The 19,256-nt window shown below is 37.6% G+C and overlaps 1 protein-coding gene across 1 annotated transcript in view; it reads right to left on the reverse strand.

Annotated features, from left to right (window-relative positions):
• The window catches only part of DNAH7 (dynein axonemal heavy chain 7), a 270,571-nt gene that overhangs the window by 238,662 nt on the left and 12,653 nt on the right, over positions 1-19,256 (reverse strand). Inside the window, exons 2-7 of the mRNA XM_084642935.1 lie at positions 18,686-18,751; positions 15,208-15,316; positions 13,686-13,839; positions 11,195-11,288; positions 7,373-7,553; positions 6,891-6,966 (exon numbers count right to left, since the gene is read on the reverse strand). Of these exons, the coding sequence (XP_084499061.1) occupies positions 6,891-6,966; positions 7,373-7,553; positions 11,195-11,288; positions 13,686-13,839; positions 15,208-15,316; positions 18,686-18,751 (680 nt within the window). The remainder of the gene's footprint in view (positions 1-6,890; positions 6,967-7,372; positions 7,554-11,194; positions 11,289-13,685; positions 13,840-15,207; positions 15,317-18,685; positions 18,752-19,256) is intronic.

Below are 19,256 nucleotides of genomic sequence, written 5' to 3' on the forward strand. Positions count from 1 at the left end.
CTTTGGGTTTCTCTAAACCTCAGACTGCCAGAAGCCAAGACTGAATGACGGGATGGATCACTCTAGATAGAACCCTGCATGGATCACTTGATAATTGCCCTGTCTCTGAAGCATCTGGCACCAGCCACTGTCAGAAGACAGGATACCAGGCCCATTGGTCTAACCTAGTACAGCCAGTCTTATGTTGTCCTTGACTAGCTGAACCACCTTGTGATGAAGATGAAGTAAAAAAGATTTGGAAACCCATCGTATTGCTGTCAGCTCTGCTAGCATACTGCTGTTTGTTTGCTTTTCCTGGGAATTCCAATGGCCATGAACTGTCCATTCATTGACGTGTGCTCCTCATCCCACACTGGATGTTTCTGAGGTTACTGATGGAACTGGAGGGTTGAAAGGCACCCCCATTAAGAATATTGTGACTGAGTCTCCCATGATTGATTGAGACAATTGCAAATTCTTTGGTATGGTCTTTGTTAGAGATGCTGGCTAAATTCATTTAGTAATTATTTGCCAACCACTGTTTGAGATCTCATTTTGAACTGGGTGTAAGTTGTTGCATATACAGCTGAGGCTATTAAGCCCATTAATTTAAGAAAGAATATGGCTCTCTGACATGGTGGTTGGTGTAGTAAAGCTATGGCTAACTGAATCTTTAAAAACCTATTCCGGAAGAAGTGCTCTCCCTACTTGACAGTCCAGATCTTTTGAGTGAGTAGCAGGAGCAACTGCTCCAAATTTAGCCTAAGTCCCAACTTCTCAACGAGATAACCTTAGGATACATGGTTCTGGATAGATTTTCTTCTGGCAATGGTTTTAACTGTCATCTAAATATGGGTATCCATGGATCTATTGTCTCTGTAAATGTGCTACCACATCTGAGAGCATTTTGTAAAACTTCTGGAGCCAGCAGAAAGACCAAACTGAAGGACCCTGAATGGGAAATCATCTTCCCTACTAGAAAACAAAGACTGAGTCTGATTGAAATATGCATCATTCATATCAAAAGCTGCAAACCAATTCTGTGCTGAAAGGGAAGGTATTATAAATGCTAGGGTCAGCATATGTAAGTGAACTTTCTGACAAAAGAATGTTTTCTCAATTCTAATATAGGTCAAAAACCTCCATCCCTTTTCAGGATTAGGAATTATCTTTATTAAACTCCTTTTCCTCTGAATTCCCTTGGCACCTCATCTATGGTCACTGTTGTCAAACCAGACAGAACCTCTGATCTTAGTAGAGTTACGAGAAGGGTCCCTGAATAGGGATGAGATAGGGGGTGCTTAAGAGGAGAACTGAATTGGGATGCTTAAGAGGAGAGAGAATTGAACTGGATATGGTGTCTGCTGTGTGTTATTTCTAAATCCACGTGTCTATGTTTATAGCACTCCAGTTGTTGAAGTAGTAACACAGGTAGTCATCAAATGGGGTGGGAAAGGAATGATGAATTGTTTTTTGGCTCTCAGGCCGCATACTAAACTTGAGGTCCAAAGCCTGGCACAGAAGTCAACACTGGGACTTATTTGTCGTTTACATCGGGCTTAAAAGTTTTTCTCCTTTGCTGCTAATGTTGCTGAGGAGGATGTTTTTGTTGATGGCAGTGGCATCTCTGTTAAAAATAACATGGCAAAGATGAGAATGGATATTTCTGCATGTGATACCTGAACACAGGTACTCAAGTTCTCCTGGGCTGTTGATATACTTACAAATATCTGGCTGTAAACCTAGCATCCTTCATTTTTCAAGGACTTCATCGTCTTTGTGTTAAATAAGCCACCTCATTCAAAGGGAAGGTACTTCATATTTAGCTTTTGTTTTTTGGAGTGAGTCCAGATGTTATAAGTCACATGTGATGCCTAAGAGAGATGGTTCAAGGTACTGCTCTGACAGAAGAGTAAGATGAATCAAATGACACTATAACACTATGCATTGCAACAAGCCATCCTTCAGAAATGAGGGCACTGGCTAACTGCCTCTGATCTTCAGGAAAGGATGTTGCAAATACCACCACCTTTCCCCAAACATGGTACTGGTAGGAAGCCATTACAGCTTCATAATTTAACACTCTTATGCCCAGTGTTGCAGATGAAAATATTTTTCTTCACAGAGCATCCACTCTTTTTGGTTTCTTTATAAGATGGCATAGCATATATCTGATCACCCTCAGACTTCTGAATTGCAGTTTCTTCCACATGCAGATTTGGAACTGGATGGATGTTGGGTGGGGAAATGAAAATCACTTATGCAGTAACTGATACAATTGATCTGCCTTGTCTGATAATGCTTGTACAGATGTAGGAGTGGGCATATAGTTTTTGCTGGTTGCAAGAGTCCCTCTACAACTGGATGTGTAATTCTGTTCTTCAACAGAGAGCCAAGGTTGTTGTAGAATGGGTGGAGATTCCTCAACTGTTGAAGGGGGTTCAGAATAGTTGTGATTCTGTCAAGTAATTCAAGAAATAATACTGCATCCTCTGATGGGGCAGTTGTCTCACCTGAAGAGATCCGGTCTGCCAACTCAGGATTAATTTCTTAATATTCTTCAGGCACTACAGGCTCTCCCTCTTCTGAGAGCATGTCTGGTACAATGGTTGAGGATTACTGTCTTTTCCTGTAAATTACGGATGGATCCAATGACCAAAATCTTCCCAAAGCTCTTGGAGGAAAATACTTCTGCTATAATGGGTGTGCTGGGATTCCTAGTAATGCTTGGTAGAGAGCCAATCAGGTGGTGAGACATGCCTACTACTAATTCTTCTCTTATTCTGGAAAAGCAGTAATATGGGGATCCAAAGAAGCTCGTCTTTTCTCTTCCATATTTTTATCACTCCCTTCTGCATAACATAAACTGAGAGTGCAGATCTGTATGGTGGATTTGAGCTACCACTGTTAATGGTGGTTGTGCAGGCTCAAAACAAGGAGCTGGATCCAGTGTGTACAAAATATTAGCTGCCTGATTTGTCAGATGTCCAAGACCCTTTCTGGCCCAATTTAGGAGCCGGAAGCTAGAAATTCAGAGAAAACAGATGCAACATATCCCCCCGAGTGCCTTTAGGCCCTAGTGACAGAGTCCTGCTTGTGCACTGAGTCTTTTCACAGTACCAAAGTTCCCAGATCCAAGGGAGGTCACTACTGTGAATTGGCTATTACTAACAGTGTTTCTCTGCTTTTCAATTTCAGATCTGACAGTTTAGGATCCTTTTGGGTACCACAAGTTTCTTGAAACTCAGAATTGAAGAAGGTATCTCATGCAAACATTTCTGTTGCTTCTTCTCTCCAGAAGCATTGGGGAGCTGAAGCTGGACTATACACACTTGTGGATCCAAGGGACCATACTGGATCTGGAGGGCTTGGCTACCTGTTGTTCCTTCAAGCAATTGGAGTGAAAGTACAGTAGACTGAGTATCTTGAGGGACGGTGTCCCTCTCTGAGGCAGGCTAGGCATCTTGTATAAGTGTCCAATGCCAGAAGGACCAAGGGACAAGAGGCATAGGTTTTGTACTCCTGATTCTTGATTTTCCAATCCTCCATCAGATCCTAAAAGTGCAACCAAAACGCTAACGACCTATACTAACAACTAACTAGAATTTTTTTTTAAAATGAAACACTGAAACAATAAATAGCTAAGATTTAGGACAGTATTTCAGCTAAAATTTAGGCTAGGTGTAAAAGGCATTGTCTAAGCTAAGGGTCTAGGCTAAGGGCCCAAAACAGTTCCTAATCCATCAGCTACTCTGGTTGGAAGGAATGGAGGTGACTGGAGCACCATGCCCATTTGATAGCCTCACCCTCAGAACTTTCAGGAACAGTAAGAGCAGGGTCAGAAAGGGCTGTGAGAGTGCTCCAATCAGCAGTGTTATCAAAAGGTTCCATTTCAGAGTTGCACCATCAGCACATCCCATGAGTGAGACTATGCAGAGGCTACTCGAAGAAGAATCAAGACTTTTCCCATTTTTTTGCCATGGCATACAACCAGCTTAGCCATTTAGCAATTAACAATTTTTCATCTCCCAATAGTTGCTTTCATAAAAGACAGATTTAAAATGTCTTAAATTGAAGTCCAAAATGAAAAGAAAAAACAGTAAAACAAAGTGGAATTTTAACTACATTACTGAAGAAAATGGTTGCTGTTTCATAGAGACATATGAGGCCTGAGCCTATAAAATGCTGACCACCCCTGACTCCCACAGAAGACACCACCACCCCAGGGCTCTTGGTGCCTCACAAGAGGCACTGACAAATCCACACGATCAAATCTGATGTTTCCATTTTAAAAGCCACGCCTCTCTGCTGTGCAAAGAGGAAAACAGAACCATTAGTAAGAAATGTCCCATATTTCTTGTGAATACTCTTGTTTGCACCCTCAGAATGGACAGCTATAACAAAACAATTTCTGTCTACAGGGGAAAATACTGCTTAGTAGTTTTTGTAATTAATTTTGTGAGACTGCAAAATAGCTATTTGAAATTTATGTAACACCCAGCTAAGAACGGTTCCTATATTAATTTGATTAGAAGAAAGTTTCATGCCTCAAGTATGTTAGTGGAAGAGAATTGTTTTGCCAAATAGCACTAGTCTGAGACAGAATTTTGCACTTATGGTAAGCAAAAGTAAGTGTGCAACTGCAACGTAAGATATATTTGTTCTACCATAATGTTCTCCCTTTTATACACACCTCACCACCTCAGTGGAACAACAGGTGACAGACAACATGGTAGTTCTGCATGGGATAGCCCCTATGCCCAACCATCAGAAAACTGTACTGGACCTTTCCCTCATATATTGCCACTCTTTTCAGGGTGGGAACTGACTAAGCAACACACAACACAAAATTTGCAGAGATTACAGATGTACATCTGATTATATTTCAGGTATCTTAAGCCACAGGCCAGAAATGTAAATTACAGCAAGACCTTTTTGTTAAATAATTTTCTGGTAATTTTCCCCACAATATATGGCCCAGTCAATGGAAAGAATTTTCATGGTTTTCAATGGGCTCTGGATCAAGTCCGTATTGTACTACTGGTGTCAAAGCCATTTTAGGGGCTGCAGTTAGAAGGTAGGGGAGGAACAAGCGAGGAATACAACAACAACACAAAGCAGAGTCTTATGTATTTCAAATACCAAAGATAAAAAGGTAGAAATTGTAACTAGTTAGTGTTTTAAAATAACTGTATGTGCATTGCCTTTATATATCATAATACAAATTAATGTAAACACTAATGCAATATGCAAGATGTACTAATGAAAATTACATCTCTATCTACAGATGAAAACTCTCCATGTGTCTCATGTCGTGGAAGACGAGGATTAACATGAAGCAGCATAGCTCTGTTGCTATGGTAAGTTTGGCTATTTGGAATGAGGCTAATTTTGTCAGTTTTTCCCCACTGATTTGGCTGCAACTTAATTTATAGTATAGAACTCTGTATTTCTAGGTCTCTTTCAAATCCTTGACAGCTTTAGTTAGGATTGGACTATTTCACAAGGAATATGATGGGCAAATAAAAGAGCATTTGACAAGTTAACATAAAAAGCTAGACTGCAGACCAATGGATGGGTTAGTTAAAAAACTGAACTCTAAAAACGGAAGTCACAATGTTGCCAGGGTGTCTGTGGGGTTCCTTTCAACTAAAGGCAACTGGTTAGCCAGTTTATGCTTAAACCTCCACATATAAGACAGACTGCAACCACTTCACTTTCATATCCCAGAAGGGCTGAAAACACATTCTAGAATTGGATCGTTTATGCTGCTCTTCACCAAGCAGATCAAATTTCCACTTATGTGACATTGATTTTAGAGCTACAATGACTGTTAGCTGATCCTACTCTTTTTAAGGCAGGTGTGAAAGGAATGCATACAGTCCATTACTGTATACAAAGATATCATAGAAGATTAGGGTTGGAAGAGACCTCAGGAGGTCATCTAGTCCTACCCTCTGCTCAAAGCAGGACCTACCCCACTAAATCAAGCCCTGGCTGGGATGCTTTAGTTGGGTTGGTCCTGCTTTGAGCAGGGCGTTGGACTAGATGACCTCCTGAGGTCTCTTCCAACCCTAATCTTCTATGATTCTATGGTATCTTTGTATACATTAATGGACTGGGTGCATTCCTTTCACACCTGTCTTAAAAAGTGTAAGATCAGCTAACAGTCATTGTAGCACTGAAATCAATGTCACATAAGCGGAAATTTGATCTGCTTGGTGAAGAGCAGCATAAACGATCCAACACATTCTAGAATTGGATCATTTATCTTTCACCTTTCTTTTGCCTGCTTGCCAACTGATATTCTCCTTTAGCTATGTTGGTAGAGGCTTATCTGATAATTTCTACATGCCAATTCCTAAATGTTAAATATATTATTTGTATGCTTCTCAATGAGTGCTTTGTAATATGACTGAAAGTTTAAGAAGTGTACACATTGTTGAATTGTTTTGAGAGGAAAGAAAGTGTTTAATTACTGTTGCTATATATTGTATACTTGGACTAAAACTTACCAAGATGGATCCTTAGCCATTGTAAATTGGCATAGCTACACTGAAATCCATGCAGACTGTGCACTAAAAAGCAATGTCAATTTACATCAGCTGAGGATGTGACCAGTTATCTTATGATCCCTTGCTGTGGAACTACATCCAACCTTATAATCTATAAATGTTAAATGCTCCAACAGAAAACTTGTTCTCAAAAGTTTGTCAGACTAACCACATTTTTCAGCGCTTTAATATGCAACTATATGAGGTTATGCAACAAATAACTAAATATTTCTTTTTAGTGATAATTAACATGCTCCAGTTTGGATCAATTGCCTTTCTCTAATAAGGTTGCCCTACATACAGTATTCTCTCCTACTGTTGTCTAGTCAGTGTTCTTGAAGGAATATGTTTTCTTACTCTGCACGATGAGGTGGAAGAAAAGCTTCCTTCTTGTCTTCATCTTTTCCCCTGGGATCTCTTAAAACAAAGTCAACTAAAAGAAAGTATAAAAAAAGCCAAAACATAAATATGCTTAGCAAAGGAAAAACAACACTAGACTAATGGATCCAAACAGTTGGGCAACCCCAGTGAAGTGAATGCTGATGCATGGGTGTAACTGCACAGGGTATGTAATTCAAAATTTTATTTAAGTGAGATTTACAAAATAAAAGCAATTTTTATGAAACAGCAAAAGTATTGAATGATGCCATATTTCTCCCTTAAAGGAAAAAAATATGAAATCCTGTAGAACTTTCCTATTAAAAATATGTATCCAACATCTCAGTCACCTACAAACTTCTAATTTATTTAAGGATGGTATTCACAATGAACTTATATGAATATTCTGAGTTATTGAAATATATAACTAAAAAGAACAGATATCATCATCATCAATTTACCTATAGCTTTCTTTACACTCAGAAGATAGTCTTCTTTCATTTCATCAGACAGTAAATATATACTTTCGCTGAGTACTTTCAGATGCTGTGGAACTAAATCCAAGACATGCTCCAGCCAAGAGTCTTCCATTGGAGCAACATGTTCTGTATCAATTCCATGGTGAATGTAATAGTAATATTTCTGTACAATAAAGGCATTAAATAAGTTGGCTCAGTTTGGCATTATAACAAAAAGAGAAAGATGTCATTGCTAGTGCTGCTTTTGATGGAAGCATAAGTACATTTCAGGAGTATTAAGAATTGGTTTACATTATATATATTTTCTATCCAGTACATGTTTTCTTCTTTTTATTTGGGTTTTACTAGTCCATCTGTAAGGTCTGATTAGCTTGCTGTTTCATTTTGTCTTTAAAAAGTTAAGCAAATTAGGAGCTCTTTGATGGAACTAATTAATAGTTTTCTACTACAAAATAAAACACAGACAGCTGGGTCAGACTGAAGGGAAGTACTGGTGAAACTCAAAGCCATTCACCATGCTGCAAAAAAGGGAAAATGCAGTTTTTAATCTTCAAAGGAAAGCCACAGATGTGTGTTTCACCAACATTTATAGATTCATAGATAAGGTCAGAAGGGACCATTATGATCATCTAGCCTGACCTCCTGCACAACGCAGGCCACAGAATCTCACCCACCCACTCCTGCGAAAAACCTCTCACCTATGTCTGAGCTACTGAAGTCCTCAAATCGTGGTTTAAAGACTTCAAGGAGCAGAGAATCTTCCAGCAAGTGATCCGTGCCCCATGCTACAGAGGAAGGCGGAAAAACCTCCAGGGCCTCTTCCAATCTGCCCTGGAGGAAAATTCCTTCCCGACTCCAAATATGGCGATCAGCTAAACCCTGAGCATATGGGCAAGATTCACCAGCCAGATACTACAGAAAATTCTTTCCTGGGTAACTCAGATCCCACCCCATCTAACATAGTTTCTGCATAGTCCAATAGGCTTGTCAGTTTTATTTTGAATTACAAAAACTACCTCAGGGCATGAAGCAGGATAAAATTATTTTTTTAATAAATTTTAAAACAGACAAGCTAATCAGGCTGCAGATGTGAGGTAAAAGTATAATTATAGAGAGGCTGGAAAAAGGGATACTAAGCAGTGAAGGCAGGAACAAAGGACAAAGTGCTATACACTCTGCTCCTATTAAAAGGCAAATAGCAGAAATCCGAGCAGAAAACAGACCTAATTTGTAGAAGACAGGTATGGTAGTTCCACCAAATGTTCCACCCACTCTGCAGACACCCTGCTGCGGTACAATCAGAGGGTTAGAATTCTGTGGGGTGTCAAGAAGCATTTTAGGCTTACAGTAGATCAGCAGGAATAAGAAGCAGCTACTGCAATGTATGCTTCTCTAGCAAACTGTTAGATGTTCAGGATATCCATGTAAGTTAATTCTTCTTGTAACATTAACTACTGCTTTATACTTTCATCCTTCTTGGAAAGGGGATCAGGGAGTGGAAATGGCAAAGGCACCAGTGGTAGAATGGCTCCACAGTAATTTGTTCCTAGCCCTCTCTGTAGAAGCTCCTAAGATCAGTAAGGATACACCTAGATTTTCCTATCAAGTCTCTGCCTCCGTGTGGTATGAAGCCCATGATGCCACCCCTTAAGCATGGCCTTTAAAGGTCAGTCTATTTTGGAAGCATTTTCTCCCTTCACAAGGGTTATTCTGTGAGAGGAACGAATAAAGTCCATACAATGGAAGAAGAGTGGGGGGGAATAGAGTGGGAGAAAACACAGATCAATGCAGACTGATAGGAAAGACTATCCCAAGAAGTCCAGCTGGACTGAAATAATTTTAAAATGTGCAATTTGAGAAATTTTATAAAATAAAACTGGAAAGTTATCTTTAAACATATTTTCAAAAATGCACACCCAAAGTTTTAGCAGATTAAAAAAAAATTATTTACCATCTAAATTAACCACCAGATAACAAAAGTTGTTCATAATAAAACTCTTTGCTGTGATCTTTAAAATCTAGATTTTAGCAGCTAGGTAATATGGTAATTAGGTGATGACTTTTTCCTCACCCATAACTATTTCACATTTGGGGACAATGTATACCTTCAAACCAGCGGCACTGCTATGTGTACCCACATGGCCCCACAGTATGCCAACATTTTTATGGCTGACTTAGAACAACGCTTCCTCAGCTCTCGTCCCCTAATGCCCCTACTCTACTTGCACTACTTTGATGACATCTTCATCATCCGGACCCATGGAAAAGAAGCCCTTGACGAATTCCACCATGATTTCCACAATTTCCATCCCACCATCAACCTCAGCCTGGACCAATCCACACAAGAGATCCAATTCCTGGAAACTATGGTGCTAATAAGTGATGGTCACATAAACACCACCCTATACTGGAAACCTACTGACTGCTATTCCTACCTACATGCCTCCAGCTTTCACCCAGATCACACCACACGATCCATTGGCTACAGCCAAGCTCTACGATACAACCGCATTTGCTCCAATCCCTCAGACAGAGACAAACACCTACAAGATCTCTATCAAGCATTCGTACAATTACAATACCCACCTGCTGAAGTGAAGAAACAGATTGACAGAGCCAGAAGAGTACCCAGAAGTCACCTACTACAGGCCAGGCCCAACAGAAAATAACAGAACGCCACTAGCCATCACCTTCAGCCCCCAACTAAAACCTCTCCAACACATCATCAAGGATCTACAACCTATTCTGAAGGACAACCCATCACTCTCACAGATCTTGGGAGACAGGCCAGTCCTTGCTTACAGACAGCCCCCTAACCTGAAGCAAATACTCACCAGTAACCACATACCACACAACAGAACCACTAACCCAGGAACCTATCCTTGCAACAAAGCCCGTTGCCAACTGTGCCCACATATCTATTCAGGGGATACCATCTTAGGGCCTAATCACATCAGCCACACTATCAGAGGCTTGTTCACCTGCACATCTACCAATGTGATATATGCCATCATGTGCCAGCAATGCCCCTCTGCCATGTACATTGGTCAAACTGGACAGTCTCTACGTAAAAGAATAAATGGACACAAATCAGATGTCAACAATTATAACATTCAAAAACCAGTCGGAGAACACTTCATCCTCCCTGGACACTCAATTACAGACCTAAAAGTTGCAATTCTTCAACAAAAAAACTTCAAAAACAGACTCCACCGAGAAACTGCAGAACTGGAATTCATTTGCAAACTGGACACCATTAAATTAGGCTTGAATAAAGACTGGGAGTGGATGTGTCATTACACAAAGTAAAAACTATTTCCCCATGCTAATTTCTCCCCTATTGTTACTCACACCTTCGTGTCAACTGTTTGAAATGGGCCATCCTGATTATCACTACAAAAGTTTTTTTTCTCCTGCTAATAGCAGCCCACCTTAATTGATTAGTCTCATTAGAGTTGGTATGGAAACCCCCATTTTTTCATGTTCTCTGTATATATATATCTTCCCACTGTATTTTCCACTGCATGCATCTGATGAAGTGGGTTTTAGCCCACGACAGCTTATGCCCAAATAAATTTGTTAGTCTCTAAGGTGCCACAAGTGCTCCTTGTTCTTTTTGCTAAAAAAATAGTTACCCTAAATTATCAACAATAAAACCTCTGTACTGTATGCCAAAATAAAACTAATGTCAATTAAAGTGCCTACTGCCACATAAATTCAGAATATTAGTCACCTCCTCACTATTTCAGTGACATAAAAAGCAATCATTTATAATAATATTGCAAACAACACTGTCTTAATTACCAAAATGTCTTTCTCTATGGGTGTAGGAGAACCCGTTCTTGGAGGCTGGGTTTCATCTAGTGAAACAGGCTGTTCCAGAGTAAAGTCTTGCTGCCTAACAAAACAAAAATGACATAATATGCATTATGCAGTGTTGTTGTAGCCATGCTGGTCCCAGGATATTAGAGGTAATATCTTTTATTGGACCAGCTTTTATCTTTTATTGGACCAGCTTCTGTTGGTGACAGAGACTTTTGGGCTTTCACAGCTCTGTGTCTCTCACCAACAGAAGTTGGTCCAATAAAAGATATTACCTCACCCACCTTGTGTCAGTACTATGCACTATGTTTTTCAGACAAACTGTATTGGCATCTCTAAAAGCTACCATATCATATCTCAGCAGTGGTCAACAGAATGATGACTGCCACCACCTGAATCATAAGTATAATCAAGAATTCTATATGGACCCAAATATTTTTCCAGACAATGGAATAGTTTACTAAATACCTTTTCTTTAAAGTTTCACAGGTGTAGTTCTCAATTATGCCTTTAATGTGCATAGGGAATTGTTGTGCCTATTGACCATATTTTGAAAACAAATCTAATTGTAAGATTTAAGCAGGAAATACTTCTAGAATTTCAGTTAAGGTATCTTTATTTAGTAATTTCTTTCAAATCAAGGGACTAGTCATATTAGCAAGGACTATTCATGTAAGTAAAGTTGGCAGACTCAAACCCATGGTTCGTGAAAAAATGGTCTTATAATTATGAGAAGGTTAAATATATTCTAAGAAATTATTCAAATTAATCCATTGCAATCAGTTGACAATATTAAAGAAAACAAGAAAGCTCCTCAAGAGGAGATATGTCCCTCATTATCCAACATTGCCACAACTTTGTTATTATAATTGCACTACGCTAGTCAAATATTTTTTATATTTACACAGTTAATAAATTCTAACCCATACATTTTTGTTTGTTTGTTTGCTTTATGCTAAACTATGGGATTAGATTCTGGCTTTCTGTTTTATTGAATTTGTCAACATTTTCATACCAGTATTCAGATGGTCCATCTCATTCTCACCTTAGCAGCAGGAATACATAATGAAGAATATATTCAGTTAGAAAAACTAATATTTATAATATATTTAGTTTACAAAATTTCCAGATTATGTTAAGTAACAGGATTTATCAAACCAGTTCTTTTGGGGAATGGTTTATCAGAAGAATAGTTTTATTCCACAGTTTACCATATTATGGTTCATTTATGGCAATAAAATATTTTCAGTCATGCTGTGGGCACTTCTGCATCTGTGCAGCCAGATAAAAAGATGGTCAATGCCCCAAGAAACTCTCTCCAAACTGCTAAATATTTAAGAAACAAAACACAAAACATGTTTTTTTATAAACATCTTCAGGGCATTGTAAAGGTTGATGTATTTACACAAGAAGGAAAATATTTTGGAGTAGCACAAGCTTCAGGGTATCTTACTATGATTTTAAAATAACTTTAAAATATTTTAAAGATCCATTTTAATTATAGTGACACATCCTTACAGTGAACTAATTTAGCAATTATCTCTTTTTGGAAAATCATTTCTCATTAGAGGTTAAAAGTGACAAAACAAATTTAAATATCTTCCAGATTCACGAACCGCTGATATACAGAAATTTTCCAGGATATCACTCCTTGCTGTATTATAAAATAATAAGTGTGACTTCAGTGAGTCAACTGGGAATATTCTAAATGCAGTTTAATAATACCAGTATCAGAGGGGTAGCCATGTTAGTCTGGATCCACAAAAACAATGAGGAGTCCGGTGGCACCTTAAAGGCTAACAGATTTATTTGGGCATAAGCTTTCGTGGGTAAAAAACCCACTTCTTCAGATGTATGGAGTGCCACCGGACTCCTCATTGTCTTAATAATATCAGTGTCCACAATCACAGCTTTCTGTCCAAGTTATGAAACTACAGTGGAGCTTAGCTGATAATTATGCTTAAAAAGTGTCACATGAGATTTAAAAAATGTCAGGATGAGCATTTCTGGGTAATTTCATCACACTTGAAACAATGTTTCAAATAGGAATGAACAAGCACTTTCTGAAAAACTAATAAGCAGCCTGAATCCATCACATATTCCCTGCTGAATCCAACACAAATCTTAAAAGATTTTGATCGCCTAATAAACTCCAGCTACCAAATCTACTCTTAATCCAAATTCTAATACCTGCCCTTTCTTTCCCCAAAAGAATAATATGGTTAAATCCCAGTCTGCGCAGTTCATAAATTACTCATATATACTCCCAATTTTAGAGGAATCAACAGAAGTATAGAGAAGAGTATCTTATCTGGTAGTTTTTATTTCTTAAACTGGGGTCATTTTTTGCATTCATATGCATAATCTGTTATTGTCTTGCAATCTTAAACTTTTTGTTATATTAACATTTTTAAAAATTTCATTTCACCTTTGAAAAGGAAAAATGCATTTATACAAACACAAGAAAACTCACATGATGATGTTAACAAGAGTACTTCTAAAATTTTCACGATCTTTTTTTGGATGATAGCTGCTCCGCGCTTTAGAAGTTGATGTTCCAGCAACTGGTTCATTAACTGCAGAGTCCTGTATCTTGCGTCTCTTATTCCTCTCCTCCAAATATTCTCCTTCCATGAAATATATATATTCAAGTTGCAAACTATGAGCCCAAACCTGCAATATCCTGAGTACCTTCTAAAGGTTTTGAGAGTTCTCAACTCACATTTATTTCAATGAAAGTTGAGATTTCTCAGCATCCTTCAGGATCACACCCTACATCATTTGCAGCAAAATTAATGAAACAAAACTAATACCTGCTTGTACTGTACAACTGTTAAAGAATATTTCTATAAAATCTATTTCTAGATCTGTAAAGTTACTATTTTAAAATATTTCTTAATTTTATTTCCTGTGAATAGGTCCAACTATTCTTGACCTGTGGTTTGTTTGTTTTTTTTATCATAAATACAGAATCCCGTTTCTGTTAACTGCTAAAGTAAAGCTATATTCTAACTATATTTCTTTTGTAGATTTTGGGTGAAATTCTGGCTCCACTGATGTCAACTGGAGTTTTGCCAGTGATCTCACTGGGGCCCAGATTTCATCCATTGACTATATGCAGCATTTTACTGACTACTGTGCTGATTTTTACATTAAAAAAAATCAAACAACACAATTCTGCACCACTGAAGTCAATAACAGTTCTTCCATTTCCTTCAATAAAAGTAAGACTGGTTCCATAATTTACTAATATGAAAAGTTGGAGAGACTAAGTTAAACTATTTTGTACAACACTAAAAATTCAATTTTTAAAGCAAATATTCTGGTTCAAAGGCTACTTGATAAGAAAAAACAGTATGAAGAATTACAATTAAGGATTTCTAATATTCAGATATACTAAAAATGAATCTGACTTTTGGAAACTTACATCATTGTATAAACTCTTTTTATACTAGATCTCAATACAATCTTTTAAGTGAAGTATATTAAAATATGCAAATATTCTAAGGCTTCTCTTTGCTGTTTGACTAGTTATGGCAAACATTCCATTTCCTAAACTAATGGCTTTTCGGTAATGTACAATCTTATGCTAGCAGCTGGAACTATTTATTTTCTGATAAAGAAAATATTAAATGAACAATGTTGAACTAAACAGGCAAGTCACTTTTCCAGCCCTAAAAATATTAATAAAATAATAAACAATATTTTGCACTTCTACGGCATTCTTCATCCAAGGCGATTATGGCACTTTACAAACATTAATGCATTTACCTGCACTATGTTTGTAAGATAGGTAAGTATCATTGTACCCATTTTACAAAGGAAAAAAATGAGGCACATAAAGATTGTGACTTGCCTGAGATCATATAGGAAGACTGTGGCAATCTGGGAATAAAATTCTATTCTCCTAACTCTATAATCTTGTATTAACTCAATTTTACACTATTTTTTCCTCAATTTTTTGTTGTTCATTAAATACTGAGTGGTAATCTTACCAGGTGAAAGCTCATTTTTGAAAACAAACTGATCTGGCTCATCATCTTTCTGTTCTTTTCTCAGATGAAATGAAGGAGAAGCTTGCTGCCATTGTGGCTTAGAGCTTACCTGAAATAAATATTTTATTCTTTAGCTTTATAAAATAACAATAGCAAGAGACAGCTACATGTCTTTGACACACACTTAAAAACACAGTACATTACAAAAGAAAACAGCAGCCGCATAACATACAATAATAGTAACAAAGCAACACAAAAATAAACCAAATTCTCTATTTTTCTTTAAATACAGGAGATAATCACTCAGAACCCCAGAATAAAATATTATGTTTATGCCTATTATAAATTATTAGTAATTTTTGGAGTAAGTTAACAGTATATACTTACTACTACGACAGACCCCAGACATTTATGAAGATGAGAGCAATATGGAAAAAAAAGCAAAAGGTAAGAAAACAGGGGGGGAAAGAGGTTTAATAAAATCTTTTTCTGGTTGAGTACCGTAGATATCAACAGTTTCTCCCAGGTGAAATCTACAATCAATTTATGTAACTGCTGCTGCCAAAAAAATAGTATTTGGGATCCAGGATACCTATCCCCTTCAATGTTTTTGTTTTGTTGTTTTTTTAACACAAAGAAAAGGCTTCTCTTCCTGGTTCTTGCCCATTTTGGGGGTCCTAACTGCATGGCAAGATAACATAAGGTACAATATTCAGCCATCAGTAGCTTAGCAAATCTCACACTGCTTACAAGAATCCAGTACTATCTTTCTCAAGTGTAACTTATTTAAACAGCTCCGTCATCCTAGAATTTTTTGTTATTATTATTCCCAGGCCAATGTCCCTGGAAATATGTTTGTAAAGGAAATGGCTTCTCAGCCTTAACTACACTGCCCTCACAATTACTCAAAAGCATTGCCTTTATCTTTTCAAGGGGCAGCAATATGCAAAAATTAAGAAATCTTATTAGTGACTGTTTACACTGCAACTGGGAGGTGTGATTCCCAGTGCAGATCAACAGATGCACTGGCTCACCTTGAGTTAGCACCATAACAATAGCATTATGGACACTGCAGCATGGGCAGTGGTTCAGGCTAGCTGCCCAAGCTTGGAGCCAGGGAGTATGATGGGCTTGGACTCAGGAGGGTAGCCCAAGCCTCTACCTGTGCTGTAATGGCCACACTGTTATTTTTAGCATGCCAGCTGAGTGAGCTAGTACGAATCAGTCTACCTGTGCTGGGAATCACATCTCTCAGACAGCGTAAACATACTGTGACAGAGAACTGATAGCCAACACCTAATTCCCCACAAGCCCTGATGGAAGGGAAGAAGACTTAACTACCTAATCAGACTGTCGGCTGATGACTAAGGGGTTAATTATCCCATCAGCTGAGAAGGTAGTTAAAAAGCACAAGAAGGAAGTAAAAAAGGAGACAGAAATCTTCCTAGCCAGAGTCCCTTTCTTTTCCCTGGAGAAAGGGCTGAGGATTGAAGGATGCTCCAGGTAGAAGAGCTGCATGGGGATGTGATGGTGGCAAACACAAACAAAAACTCACAATGATGTTGACAATGAAGAGGTATCCAAGACAGTTTGTGAGGAACTCCAAGATGGGAAAGGAACCTGCCCTGTTACACATACCTATACCTCATTGGCACCCCTCAGGCAGAGATACGATTCTGTACTACCTTTGCAATTTTAGGCTGTCAGAAAATTGAGGGAGAGGATCTTGAATCTTTGTAACTTTTTAGTCTACAAAGACATGCCAAAGACTAAATCAGAGCTATTGTACAGTGATATCTGGCAGTTTTCATATACAGAAGCAGAATTAACTTCCAAATATATCTCAGTTTTTTTGCCCTATTAAGTTTCCCTTTCTTATTCAGGCATATTAAAATAACTTATATGTCCTCTCTTGTGAAATCCTACCCAGGGTTAAATGTTAATCCATAAATGCCTCTTCTACCCATCATCTGTCTGAATCCAGGTTTTTCCCCCAAGTTCAAAATTTAAATTTTGTTTTTGTTTGAAGGAGTAAGATTGGGGCTCAATTAAATCCTTTACTTAGGTCTTCTTCATCCAAATGTGATAGAGTTTTATTTTAAACAAGCTCAACATGACCTAAATTCCATGTTAAAATTAAATATACACAAAAGGTTAAAAATGTCAGGTAACAATGTAAGAGATAAAGTGATTAAAATTTCATTTAATATAGTCGTAATTATACGGTGAAACTTGCATTAAGAATCACCTCCAATATTTAATTTGTTGTCTTAAATGACCACTTTAAAATATTCCCAAATTTCCAAAAAACTTTTTTATCTTTCATTTAATTACCAAGCACTACCAGGTGACCAAGTTTTGCTAGTCTCTTAAGATTTTCTTTAAAAAGATTTTCCTGAATTTTGCCTTCTTTTTCTATTCTCCTGGACACATTTGAAAAGATCCAACACCAGATATTTAATACATGCAGAATTTCTGACAATTGTATACAAGTTGTCTTTCATTATGGTTTTGTGGATCCCGTGAAACGTATCATACACATTACCACATATCGATGTATCACATACATTTACCACAAGCATATACGATGGTTTGACTAATCTGGGGAACGGACCACATTTTTTCCATTTGGGGCAAGAATTAAATTGAGTTTTCACGTATACTCTTTTTATTAGAATAAACCTTTAAAAAATGACTGGGCTACATTTCCCATTTAACTACTTGAAACCAATTCTGAATAAACATTGTGAGATATCCATTCCTAACAAGACATTTTGAAAATCTTGATATCTTTTGAATTAGAAACACTGAGCCTGACTTACCAGTGCATTATTCCAGTTTCAAGCCAGTCTGAAAACAGCCAATTTCAGAAAAGTAGCACTGGCATAAAACTAAAGTAATACAAGGATGAATCCGGCCAATTATTCATGCTCTGTAGATGTCCCCTATTTCACTGAAATATGGAAGAGGTTTTTGCAAACATTTATCTCAAAACTGTTTGTCACTTTACATTGAGTGCAACAAATGTACATGCCTGAAAAGAGACTTAGGCCCTAATCCTATAAAAACACATGTGCTAACTTCACTGCAGTGAGTAGTCCCACTTAATGGGATTACCCATGGTAGTAAATTTAAGCAGATGCATAAGTGTTTGAAGGATTACTTGTATGTTGCCTTTCCACTCAAAACAGCTAGATTGTGGAGGCTTCAAGATATTAGAATGAATTATATTCCAATTTTTCTATAACATTTATTTTATAGCTTTCGTCAGTATCTTTTATTCTTTTCAATATTTTCTGCTCATCTAAGTTAACTAGTTTAATTGTTTTCCAAATACTTCTTGTACATATATGTAAAACCTTGTTGTTTTCAATGTATACATTGCAATGAGGTCCAGTTTTCTATGTGGGATCTCCCATGCTTTGCTGCACATTTGAAAATAAAAAGTTGTTAAAACAAAAAATTTAAAAAATATTACCTGAGCCAACTGTGGCAAAAATTTTACAGTCGTCTTCAATAATTTTCCTTTCCCAGTAGGTCTGGGCTACAAAAAAGAACAAAAAGAAAATAAATTATATAAATATTTAAACTAATAATACTAAACTTCTAAGCATGCTAAAACTTATGATTTACACTATAATTTTGTTTTTGTTTTTTGTCCAATAATTTTCACAAATATACTCACTTCATTTCCCCTAATCTCTGTAGATGATGGTTTCAAAAGATATTACCTCACTGTAGCTGAGAGCATACATACAGCTGGGAGCCTGGGTAGACAGACTTGTGCTAGCTCCTCTAAAAATAGCAGTGTGGCTGCAGCAGCTAGGGTTACCACCTGTCTGGGTTTTCCCAGAATTGTCCCTTTTTTGAGGTAGCTGTCCCAGGAAATCTTTCAGGGTGTTCAGTACACACTACTGGCTGTCCCAAGAAATATGTAAGGATGCTCAGTACATCATGCCAGCTGTGCAGTGTTAAGGACTCAGGATCATCCCAGATATCCTGGGGTTTTTTTGTACCTGAGAGGTGGCAATCCTAGCCGCATCATGGGC

This window comes from Lepidochelys olivacea (genome assembly GCF_965140295.1).
Source record: "Lepidochelys olivacea isolate rLepOli2 genome assembly, chromosome: 11".
Lineage (NCBI taxonomy): Eukaryota > Metazoa > Chordata > Testudines > Cheloniidae > Lepidochelys > Lepidochelys olivacea.